This window comes from Prosopis cineraria, unplaced genomic scaffold, assembly GCF_029017545.1.
Source record: "Prosopis cineraria cultivar Desert tree isolate PC_DT_omini unplaced genomic scaffold, ASM2901754v1 PC12, whole genome shotgun sequence".
Taxonomy (NCBI): domain Eukaryota; kingdom Viridiplantae; phylum Streptophyta; class Magnoliopsida; order Fabales; family Fabaceae; genus Prosopis; species Prosopis cineraria.
Window position 1 is genome coordinate 31430583 of NW_026555343.1, and position 12453 is coordinate 31443035.

Sequence of the window (12453 nt, forward strand, 5' to 3'; positions counted from 1 at the left end):
ACATGGAATGGATGGATTTAATACAGGTTAGATAATGCACAAGTAATGATATGGACTTAACAAGTAACACAAAGAAATTATCATGTAATATTAGAGTTTTTACAAGTGAATCATTCAAGTAAGTCCATTTTGGTCCTTTTGCTTCAGCAATTTATTTCATTTTATTCTCAAACTCCTGCAGTGTAATTTTTTGACTTTTTGGGTCTGATTTGTAAATAACTAGCTACTATAGTCCTTAGATGAAATTTTTCTTTTTTTTTTTTCTTTTTCCCCTCATAATATACAAGTCAAAAAGCCCTCTCAACAGACACTTCTAAGAAAAATAACACTCCTTTATCATGCTAACACATTTTGTTTTACAGATAGGACCAAACAAAACATCCTGCATGACGTAGTTTCTGCTATAAGCAAACATTAAATGTCACAATATTGGTATTGATAATACTTATAATGACATGACGATGACACCTCATTGGCCAGCATGCAGATGCTCATTGCACAAATCCAACAACATTAACTTACAAACATGCATAATTACTTTACAACAATGAAGCGTGATAAGATTGATCCTGTCTCTTCATCTTCACAGTATTTTGGACTTGCTTCGGGCAGGAAGTAACTGTTTTGCACAAACCAAAAATATTATTGTCAATGAAAAAACTGAAATACTCTCAGCTACCAGCTTAAATTTAAGCAAATTAATAAAAGAAGCATCACAATGCCCCTTCAATGGTGTCAAAGGAAAATATGATCTTAACATTGGTATCCTTAAAAGCCCACAAATATGATCTTAACATCAAGAAAATTGAAGGTAAACTAATCCCTTCGTAACAGGATACCGATGGACTCCTAAAAATTCGGGGTCAAATAATGTTAACTAATTTCTAGAGACAAGACTGAAGGAACATGCATCTTCTAGGGACTCAAATGCTAGCTTACTTCATTTCCTTAGTAAACATTGTGATTAGAATTCCCTACATCTCTCAAGAAAAACTATCAAAAGCTTGCCTTACTTGCTAGTGCCAATGGATGGAAAAGAAGTTGGAAAATGAGATAGAGACAGAATTTTCCAGTGAAATCAGGGTGCCCAGATAATAGAGAAGCAGAAGGGAAACTATAGTGATAATGGCAGGCACCTGATAGCAAGATATTAGGGATGTGACAAGTCCAAAGGCTCCAGTCACACGGGGAGTAACATTCTTGGGTGCCAATTGAAGTAGTCCAACTGCTACAACTATATCCATCCCTGCCTTGATAACTGCAAGAGTCCTCTCATTTGACATTTTTAGCTTAGCACGGTATTGCTCATCCTGCGTCCATGATGAATGTGGTTGAATATATGTAGTCTTAAAATGAAGGAAAATACTGTCACTGTCCTACGTAAGGTGAAAATGAAAATGAAACTTCAAAGAACCTATACATCATATTTATTGCTGTTCTTGAGTTCCTTCTCTAACTTCTTCATCGAAGCAGAGAGTCTTCCAAGCTCCCCAAGCTGATAGAACATGCCATGAAGATGTTAATAGAGGAGGAATGAAGCATTTGCTTCTATATACATGTTAGGAGTATAGGGAAGAAAAGGGGAAGACACAGACCTCAACCAAGGTGCTAAACACTGAGGAACCCATCCAACAAAAAAGTGATATTCTACCAATTAACTCTGTACGTCCTTTATTCTGTAGATATGGACAATAAAAGTTTACATATGTAACTTGATCACTCAGTGAGAGTTTTACATTAATAATTCAAGGAACAAACTCAAAGCTTTGGGAAACATTTTGATTCCTACCTGGTAGATGCCAGATCTGCCAAGCCACACAAATTGATCAAGAAACAAGAAAGTTGACAGTAAAGCATTTTTGCACTGAAAAAAGCATGAGAAGGTAAGAATGTGAAATAAAATAAGAGGGATAACAAGGTAGAATGCTCTTATAAAGCTTGTACCTTTCCCAACAAAATTAAGGGAAGGGGAGTCCCCCGTGGAGCTGGACTTATCAGAGCATGCAGGTCATTGACAAACTGCATATTAAAATATCAATTAATTTGCAACTTCTGTTTGATCTTGGAATTCCCCTTTGAGTGTTAGAAGAGACTAATAGTTTGCAAAATACATGTTATGAAACCTTCTTTCATTATTTATTTTCAAATTCTGTCATTGCAGAAACAAAGAATAATATCCACGCTAGTAGAGATCTCTTATTTTCTTCATTTAAATAAATCAAGGCTAGGCCCAGAAGAAAAAGGAATTAAGAGGATGCAGATAAGAAGAAAGACTAAAAAAGAATCCATTTTAATAAAATTCAAGGAATAAAACAAACAAATAATCAAAACAAAAAGAATAAATAAATGTATAAAGTATGTGTTTCCAGGTTAAATAGAATAATCTAACCTTGAATAGACGGAAAACTTTACGAGCCAAAGTGGTTGATTTGTCAACATTCTGGGCAGTACCAGGTTGGCCATCACTCAGAAATTTGGAACCATACTGTATAGCCCTGCATATTTTGTCCCTGGCTTCAGCCTTGTTCAAATATAAAACCAGAAGACCAAGTTCTGCTCTGGTCGCATCCAATGTAGTCATCCTTTATGCTAATCAAAGCTGCAGAACAAAATTAAAGCACAGCTGTAGGGTTAAATGAGGGAAATAGTTACAATGACATAACACCACGCCCCCTTCCAAAAAAGCCTTGCCTTCAAGGGTCATTGACAACAATTAGAGGGGATAGCCTTTAGGCAGTTAGGAAATAGCCGTTGGGATGGAATCCTATAAATACTTTGTGATTCAATTATAAACCTTATGCTATCAATGATAATTCTGCACTATTTAGAAATTCCTATGTCTCTTCTCTCTCAACCTCTCTGAATCTCTCTCAATTCTTCTCCCTTTTCTGTTCTCCTCTCCAATTCCTCTCTATCCTTCTCTATTTTCTCTTACATACAGAATTACAATTCTGTATTATCTTACCCAATAATAACGCTCTACTTCTATCTCAGAAAATAAAATTAAACGCAAGAGCAACACAGTAAACTGTTTAAGAATTCATGTCAGCAAGGAATTAGCATTTTACCTTTTCATATGCTTTATCTTAGTTTCTCCACTCCCATACCAAGACACTTAGTATATGACATGAACATAAAGGTTGAATCCATACAACCAGCCCTCTTCAGAATTCAAATTTATTCCAACAACAAAAAGAACCAGCAAATTGCTCCACATCAGGATCGACAGTTCAAAACCATTGAATAAAAACAAAGGCATCAGCATCTGTGTTCGTTTGATAAGTATTAAGTACAAAAATAATCTACTACGTCCTGTCCTTGATTAAATTCGTATAATTCCTTACAATGAAAAAGGAAACAAAGTAAACGCTTGATGAGAAGCTAAAACATCAACAGACGCAAGATATGCTTAATATGCCACTCAAGCACCGATAGCAAATTTTAGACTTGTTTACACCGAAACAAGTGTTTGGGTATAAAAGGTACTTCCTTGGGGCACCGTATTTCAAATTATCAAACAAATAAGCAATTTAGTTCCCTAACTAAATTATTGAAACAATTTACAAGTAAATTATTCAATAGCACAAATTATTGAAACACAGGATTCTCACGTTACATAACCCTGTAAATCCAAAGCTTAAAAATCCCCACTCTCCCAAGCTCTTTCCACAAAGTTCCCAAAATAAACAACTTACAGGACAACATAATATTAAAATCATCGAAAATAATCAACATCATAAAATTTCAGTATTTCATTTCCAAACTCTGAATCCTGAGTCATACTCAGAATAACACCCCAAAGCAGATCCAAGCAGCAAACTCAGATAAACCAGGCGAACAAGCAAGAAACAGATAGAGAACAAGCGAAAGAGAGTAAAAGTACCAACCAAAGGAAGTGGCAGATAAATTCGCCTCGAATAAACAATGGTTCACAGATCCAGAGTGGCTCGGGGTTGCTTGTAGCATTTCGTTGATAGGCTTTGAAAAGGGCTTGGTTGGCCCTCTTCGTTCCTTCGCAAACAAACAAAACGTTTGACACACGAAAGCGCCCTTGACCTTAATCCCAATATTAGATCATTGCTTCAAGATTCGGATCAGACGATTGAACCGGACTCCACAAAGTAATTGCTGAATCCTTCGACATCGTTTCAAGTCCAAGAAGTCCATATTTTTAACATTGAATGGATTAGTGTTTTATTATCATTATTATTATCATTGTCTGCCCTTGCAAAAATTCTAACCTTGGTCATGCAAGGGACTTAACCCAACTTGGTTAATTCCTTAATTAATATAATAATATGATAATGATAATATGTTTTTGTAAGAATTGTTTTTTTATAGGTAAAAATTTAGGTGAGTTTAATTCCAAGAATTTATAATTATAGAGTTTATAAACCTTTAAAGGGCTAAAGTTTAGAAGCACAGGGCCCAAAAAATTTTAGAACTCTTGTTTTCAAAGCCCAATCCTAGCTTTTTGGGTTGAAGAGTTGGTATTGTAAGCCTTAACTCTAATATAAATTTTTTAAAATTTAAAAACTTAATAAACTCATTTATAATCTCAAAAAAAAAAAGAAAACCATTAGGCATAAAATTAAGTCTAGAAAAATAAATTTAAGTATATGCACAATAGATCTACAAAGTTTGAACATCCAAATATGATATCATAGTAATATTATTAAAATATACAATCAATTACGAGTGCAAATAATAGTATTAATATTATTTGAAAGAATAAGACCTTGATGTTTTGTCAAAACATGTCAACAAATACTAAAAGTTGATTAACTAGTTATAATAATGATTGAAATGTTAAAAATATTAGTAGTCATATCCTTAAAAAGAATTAAAAATTGATGTTGATTATTCCTTCACTAGTTCAATACATCTAATTCTTTCTAATCATGAGGCCTAAATATTGGTTCCCTTAGATAATGCTTTAATTCAAATTTATCCATGGAAAAATCATCTATATTTATATAAATATCTTGATAATCCTATACTATAATTTTTAAAGGATTAAAGAAATATAACTTAAATACTAATAAAGTAAAACAAGATTAAAAATGACAGACCTAATTGATAAAGTATTTAAAAATACATTAAATGTTTCTTCAAAAGAGATGGTGGTTGTTGAGACATTTAGTGTATGTTTAGTTAGGGGGAGGGGGGCTCCCCCCCCCCCCCCCCAATTTGGTGGGGGGGAGGTTTTGGAGGGGAGGGGAGGGAGCTTCTCTCCCCTCCCCAACCAAACATACCTTTAAAGTATGAGAAGTATTTGATGCTTTTTGTTTTGTATTTTTTTAACCTAAAACTTGTTTTAAACAAAATAATAGGACCTACAAGGGCCTTTTTATTTTTAGGCTGATTATTGTCCTTATTACAAGCTTAAAATTCATTTTCACCATCTAATTTAGCAACCTGACTCTAGCTATTTTTAGGCTTAACCGAGCTAGCCTAATGGACTTGGCCAGTTTTTTAGCACTACTTAAAATGCTCATAGCATGTCTTTAGGCTCAAATACAAAAGAAGTAAGGTTAAGGTGCAAAAAAAAAATCTAACAACTTTTTTCTCAAAGGACATGCTGTATTCTTAAGTGAACAAATGTACATAAATATCCATGAACTTGTTTTTAATGAATGCAACTTTTCCCAACCTGTTAATTTTCTTGACATTTATTAACGTTGACTGTTCAAAAAAGAAAGTAAATATAAGGTGCAAAAATACCAATAAATTTCTTTTATAGAAGTTTCTAGTATTATTAAGTTAACAATGATATATGGATATCCATTAATTTTATAAAAGAAGTCATATAGACAGACCTAACCCTAACACCTTGAGTTTTTAGGCTAGCACAACTATCCAAATTATTAAATATCATATTATTTATTTTTTTTAGTCAATTTCAATTTTTATCTCAAAAATTAAGAGTTTTGATTTTATCAAATTTTAACTTTAATTTGTTAATAACAAAAAAGAATTTGAATATTTATGCTAAGCTCATTTGAGGTTCAAGTGTATCTCAAATTTCTCTTGGCTTATACAAGCCTTAAATAAGCCCAAAGTAAAAAAAAAAAAATCTAGACTTTTCGGGTTAATTTTGGTTGGCTTATTAAACTTGTCCAAAATTATTGACTCTATCCTTCCCTAATTTGTTAAAATAAGTTGACCTTAACTGTTAAGTTTTAAGAATAGAACTTAACGAATCAGAGAATATTAACTTATTTCACAAAGTTAAATAATATCCATGTATTTTATTGTTGACTTAATGATATCATAAACTCCTCGATAAAAAATTTATGAAATTTTTCCATCTTATGTTTATTTCTTTTTTTTAATAGTCAATGTTAATGAATGTCAAGCAATAGAATGGGAAAGGTTGCACTCATTAAAATAAGTTCATGAATACTCTAATACCTTTATTCACTTAAAGATATTTGATGCTTATAGAAAAAATTGATGGATATTTAAATCTTTACCAAGCTAACACACATGTAAGATTAAAATGCTTAAAATTGAATATAGGATATTACATTTATTCAATATCAGATACATGCATATATACCAACTATTGCTAAATATGCAATAATTTATTCTGTTCTAATTAGTTAATTATAAAATCTCGGTAATTTACTAAGAGTGATCTCTTGCCATGATTATCACAACCTCCTCAAAACTCAAACTCCGTAACACAACATGTTAGACAGAAAGAGGAAGATATTAAACATATTATAATATTAACATTGATTAACTCCGCCTATGTTTATAGCCGGTCCCAAGCCCGGGTAAAAATAAAGGAGATATTCAAAACTGTACTAATTATAGAGGGATTAAACTTATGAGCCACACAATGAAATTGTGGGAGAAAGTAATTGAGCACAGGTTGAGATTGGAGACAAGTATTTCTGAGAATCAATTTGGTTTTATGCCAGGTAGATCAACTACAGAGGCGATTTATCTACTAAGGGAATTAATGGAAAAGTATTATTGTAAAGATAAAGATCTACACATGGTTTTTATTGATTTGGAAAAAGCTTATGACCGTATACCAAGAGAAGTGCTTTGGAAAGCGTTGGAAAAAAAGGGAGTACGGATTGCTTATATTAAAGCCATACAAGATATGTATGAGGGGATAAAAACTAGTATAAGAACGCCTAGTGGTCAAACAAAGGATTTTCCTATAAAGATTGGACTATATCAGGGATCATCTCTGAGTCCTTATTTATTCAACTTGATTTTAAATGTTTTGACGGAACATATTCAAGAGGAAATCCCGAAATGTATGCTCTTTGCGGATGATATAGTTCTTATAGCAGAGACAAGAGAAAAGGTTAATTGCAAACTTGAGTTATGGAGGAGGACATTGGAGTCGAAAGGTTTTCGTCTGAGTAGAAGTAAGACGGAATATTTATATTGTAAATTTGGTAAAGGACTATTCGAAAATAATTTGGAAGTGAAATTGGGAGATCAAATTATACCTCAAGTGGAAAAGTTTAGATATTTGGGAGCCATTATTCAAAATGATGGCAAAATCAGTGGAGATATTTCACATAGAATTCAAGCTGGGTGGTTTAATTGGAGAAAAGCTAAAGGAGTTATTTGTGACCGTAAGGTGCCTAATAAACTTAAAGGAAAGTTTTATCGTACTGCTATCAGACCGGCAATGTTATATAGTAGTGAATGCTGGGCTCTAACGGGACAGCAAGAGCATAAAGTTGGAGTAGCAGAGATGAGAATGTTACGATGGATGTGCGGACATATACGTAAAGATAAAATTCGAAATGAGCACATACGTGAAAAAGTGAGGGTGGCACCTATTGAGGAAAAAATGGTAGAAAATCGGTTGAGATGGTTTGGGCATGTACAAAGAAGACCAAGGGAGGCACCAGTGAGAAGAGTGGAACATATAACTTTGAGTCCGATTAAGAGAGGTAGAGGAAGGCCTAAGAGAACACTCTTGGAAGTTGTTGAACGTGATCTCTTAATTAATAATATTTCTAAAAGCTTAATAAATGATAGAGCACAATGGCGTCTTGCAATCTATGTAGCCGACCCCACCTAGTGGGATAAAGGCTTGTTGTTGTTGTTGTTTTATAATATTAACATTGATTGTATAATAAACGGTCTGAAGCTGCTGTGTTTCATATAGATAATGAAACAACCATACAAACATCATTCACATGAACAAAGAAACAAAAGATAACCTTGCTGATAATGAAAGCTCATTTTCTAATAAATAAGCTTCTCAATTTCCCTCTTTCCAATCTGTCAAGTAGCATTTTAGCTCCTGGAATATCCATCTCTTTAAGCTTCTTCAGATATCCAATTGCTCCATAAGCAATCATCAGCTTCTTACATTTCCTGCTCGAAGAAAGTGAACATAGGCATGAAATTGCATATTTCTTTGCAGCATTGTGCGGGCTTGGATCAAGCAACTGAACCAGATTTGGCACACTTTTATCATTCCTTCTCACCTCCCTACGGTTTTGTGTTACTGTCATCAAGCTCGCGATCGCCTGCGCTGCCACTTCTCTCGCGCTGTTTGATTTAGCTTCCAGCATTTTTATGAGCAGTGGGATGAATCCAGCTTCAGCCACCATTTTCTTCATTTCTGATGAGATCAAAACGCGGCATATTGCCGTCACAGCAGCCTGCTGAGCTCCAGAAGATCCGGAGTTTATCACATGGATCAAACGTGGAAGGAGGCCTAATGAGATTAAATCTCGCTCGCCGATTGATCCAACTAGATTCCTCAATGCTGTTACAGCTGACTCTTGTGGGAGAGGACCATCAAGATAAGCAAGAAGGCTCTTAGCACCACCTTCTGATATAACAGACCTTCTTAGATTGACATTGCTTGATGTGAGATTCTGTAAGCACTCTGAAGCATACTCTTTTGAACCTAGTAAAATTCCATGATCAAGGAGATTGATCATGGTCTTCACAATGCCTTCTTGGGCTAAAGCTTGTCTCACTTCAGGAACAGCTGATATGTTCTTCAAAGAACAGGCAGCAGCAGATTGGGACACAGCATCACCATTTTCGCATAGCTCAATCAGTGGTCTAACCCCGCCATGTCCTACGATTTCTCGGGTTGATTCTTCCGACATGGACAGCCTCTGAAGACATATTGCAGCCTTCTCTTTCCCAAGAGACCCACCAGATTCAACAAGCCGGATAAGAGGCGGCAAAACTCCTTCATAGAGAAGCCAATTCTCACAGTTCCCTGATTCTGCAAGAGAGCATATTACAGTAACCGCTTTTTCCCTTATCCTAGGAGATGTAGCCATTAACATTTGAACTAAAGAAGCAATTTGGCTTCTTCCTAGAACAGACATAACACTCTTTTCTTCTTCCTTCATTGCTTCAACAAGACTGTCTATAGCTCTGTGCTTTGCCTCTAAGTCACCAATCTGAAGCCGCGCAAACAATTCCCTCACATCGTTGCCTTGTTTCACAGTATCAGACACATTCAATGGAAAAGTAGACTCACCAAGGACACCAGTCTTGATCAACAGCTTACAATCTCGTAAATTCAAATCCAATTTACCGGATAAAGCATCGAGATCACTTTGCATTCGAAGCTTACCTTCATACCTCTCCTTCCTGCATAGCTCAGTTAAATCAATGGCTTGCTCAAGGGTCTCTGACACTGCCTGCAATTGCTCCTTACAAAGAGCATTCTTGGAGAAGCAAGGATGGCTAGACAAGTCTGATAAGCATGATGGGATCTGTTCTATCTTTGAAACAATCACTTTCCATCTACCAGGAAAGCCCTTAACCTCTTTTGCTTTGTTAACAGCAATGGGCACGAGTTCTTGTGCTTGCAAGAACCAGTCTTCTGTGGAGTAGCTATCAATATCGTCAACTTGTTCTCCACGTTGTTCCACCATTTCTTTTGATGTCTGGAGAAGGAAAAGAAGAAGAAGAGACAAGCAAGCCTTGAGAGAAATGATCAAGAAAGAGAGGATTTGTAGAAGGCAAAAGAGATGTATGATTAGTATTGAGAATTAAAAAAGGAAGTGGTGGAGCAGTTGCAATCATAAAATTCTTAAACTGTAAATTAAGATTCTAATAGAAAATTCCCAGACGCAAAAGAACAACTTGGGGCCAACCACAACATCAATCAATGGCCTCAAATGGAATCTACTGAGTGATCACACAACAAAGTTTGTTTATGGACAACATGATTCGAACGATAAAACTTAAGTACCTAACGATGTCCCACGAGTCTGATCTTTTAGAGAATTGTATTTAATCAATGAACCATAAACAATAAAAAATGTTGTTACTCAAAACTTTGTTGATTGGAATGAAGAGAAACAGAGGATTGAATACTAGCGACTAGAGGTGGGTGATACTTTTGTGATATTCCAAAAACACCCTGCACAAGAGGGTTAAAACTTAAAACTTACAACAGATACTCAAGAGACAGGGTTCAGTTGTAATATGGTGTTTTTCCTAGGGGTATATTGGTAAACAAGTTTTTAGATCTTTCCACCTTTACTTTTCATGAAGTTGCTAGAGTGGAGTATTAAATTCATATCTAAATACGGACTTGTCATCAACGGTCATGACTAGAGAGTGCCGGTCTTCGCTGGTTTCTTACATTTTCAACATGGAAAGAGAGAGGCTTTTCTTTCAAGTGAAGAAGAAGATGCAAGTGCATAATATAAATCACTTGAAAAAACCGGAAGTGAATTAAAAAAAAAAAAAACCATGTTTCGATTATACCTTCAAGTCAAATTGATTTAATCAATATTCCAAAGATTCGAAGTCTTGAAACGCATCAGATGCCACTTTAATCTTCTCCTCCTCTGTTTTTATATACCCAAACCAAAAAAGTAGAAGAAAATCAGAGATTTCATGAGGATTTAGAAATACGACAAAAAGAAAGAAAACGAAGAAACTTGACTTTTTTGAACTGGGGAAAAAAACCAGAGAATAATGGAAAGATGGGGAAAAGATAAACTTGAAGGACCAACCTTTAAGATTGAGAAACTAATCCAATGTAGCTTCGTCTTTAAGCTCCAGAATCTGTGTCTCACAAATTGCATCCAAAATCCGCAGTGAGGAATGCCCAAACCAGTTTCTGAGAATCCAAACACCCAGAATTGGTTTATTTTTACTAATAGAGAAACAGACACAAATGGACCGAAATGCGCGCGAAGGTGATCAAGTTTGAAAATCCTAGCTTGTCCAAAGCTTCAGCAAGAAAGAATAACGATATAAACAATCGAGGTCAAATTCAAAAATGAAGCTTCCCGATTCTCTCTCTTCTCTAATGGAAGAGTAGTACCAGAATATTCCGCCTGTAAAAGCATTATTTTACTCTATTGAAGGGAGAAGGAGAGCATAAGCTTCGGACAGCGATGCATAAAGGTCGAGCAGGATTGACATTTGAACGGCTAGGATTGTGTTCGGGAGAGACAACACAACCGTTGGGTTGGGCGTTGGGATTGGATAAAATTTGAAAATGATGGATGACGTGGCTGTAGCTACCATGTGGGAAGTGGGGACGATTTTTTTATTTATTTTTAAGAACTTATGATGACTTGAAAAAGTCCCACGTGTGACGTAGACTAAAATTAAATGGAAATGGGTTGTTACATAAGAAAAAGAAAAAAAAGAGACGAACTTTTTTCTTTTTTTTCAAGGTTGGCTTTTAAATGATGGACTGGCTCGTTTAAATCTAAAAAAATTGACTAACTTAAGTTACTCATTTAAATTTGTATTTATTTTTTTAGCCCAAACCTGTATCTATTTTAAATCTAAAAAATTGATATATTTTAAATTTTTAAATAAAATTTGAATTTTAAAATATGTATTTGTTCTTGAAATATTAATTATTTAAAATCTTAAAACATTATAATTTATATTTTAAATATAAATATGTTATATTATGAGGAGAATGAAGAAAAATATCTCTTAAAGATGCGAATGACAATTACGTAATGTGAAATGAGATAATTATTTTTCAGTATTAAAAGCTTACTTGACATTTTTATTTTTTGTGAAATGATATATTTTCCCCTATATAGAAGATCATTTATCTTAATAAATTAGCGACTTCCTTTCCTTAACAATTAGTGAAGTCCAATAACTAAAAATCAATGGTTTCTTTCTTTTGGAAAAAGATTAGTTTTCTTGATAAAATAGCAATAACAGGAAAGTTAATTACAAGTTGCTCATTGCACATAGCGACTTGTAATTAGTCAATTCCCAAAACAAAAATAATAACTAAATTTTTGTTGTTAATTAAACTTCATTGATAATAAAATTTTCACAAAATAATTTTTAATTTGCTATTTTGTTCTGATCATTTTCTCAAGAAACTAGTCATTTATCGAAAGAAAGTGATAACTAATGATTTTAGTTCTTGAACTTCATTGATTAAAAAAATTTGCATAGAGCAATTAGTAATATACTATTTCATTTTGATAATTTCTTCAAGGA

At 34.2% G+C, this 12453-nt stretch overlaps 3 protein-coding genes across 5 annotated transcripts; 1 reads left to right on the forward strand and 2 right to left on the reverse strand.

Moving 5' to 3' along the window:
- Window positions 1-311: 311 nt before the first annotated feature.
- Window positions 312-4043, reverse strand: LOC129288452 (peroxisomal membrane protein 11D-like). Of its 3 annotated transcripts, XM_054925035.1 has the most exons (9): window positions 3888-3911; window positions 3069-3162; window positions 2390-2599; window positions 1945-2019; window positions 1790-1864; window positions 1596-1676; window positions 1421-1495; window positions 1137-1310; window positions 312-619 (listed from the first exon to the last, which is right to left on the reverse strand). In XM_054925035.1, the coding sequence occupies exons 3-9, from the start codon at window positions 2579-2581 to the stop codon at window positions 584-586; spliced, it is 708 nt and encodes a 235-aa protein (XP_054781010.1). In that variant the 5' UTR covers window positions 2582-2599; window positions 3069-3162; window positions 3888-3911; the 3' UTR covers window positions 312-583. The 3 variants fall into 3 exon arrangements, with proteins under 3 accessions (XP_054781010.1, XP_054781009.1, XP_054781011.1); XM_054925034.1 differs by lacking the exon at window positions 3069-3162 and having other exon boundaries at window positions 3888-4043; XM_054925036.1 differs by lacking the exon at window positions 3069-3162 and having other exon boundaries at window positions 3884-4023.
- Window positions 4044-6992: 2949 nt separating this feature from the next.
- Window positions 6993-8076, forward strand: LOC129288001 (uncharacterized). The gene has a single exon (XM_054924304.1). It carries the CDS (start codon window positions 7007-7009, stop codon window positions 8057-8059), a length of 1053 nt encoding a protein of 350 aa, XP_054780279.1. The 5' UTR covers window positions 6993-7006; the 3' UTR covers window positions 8060-8076.
- LOC129288000 (protein ARABIDILLO 2-like) lies at window positions 7992-11295 on the reverse strand. The gene is made up of 3 exons (XM_054924303.1): window positions 10983-11295; window positions 10732-10814; window positions 7992-9902 (listed from the first exon to the last, which is right to left on the reverse strand). The coding sequence occupies exon 3, from the start codon at window positions 9888-9890 to the stop codon at window positions 8220-8222; it is 1671 nt and encodes a 556-aa protein (XP_054780278.1). The 5' UTR covers window positions 9891-9902; window positions 10732-10814; window positions 10983-11295; the 3' UTR covers window positions 7992-8219.
- Between the last annotated feature and the right edge of the window lie 1158 nt (window positions 11296-12453).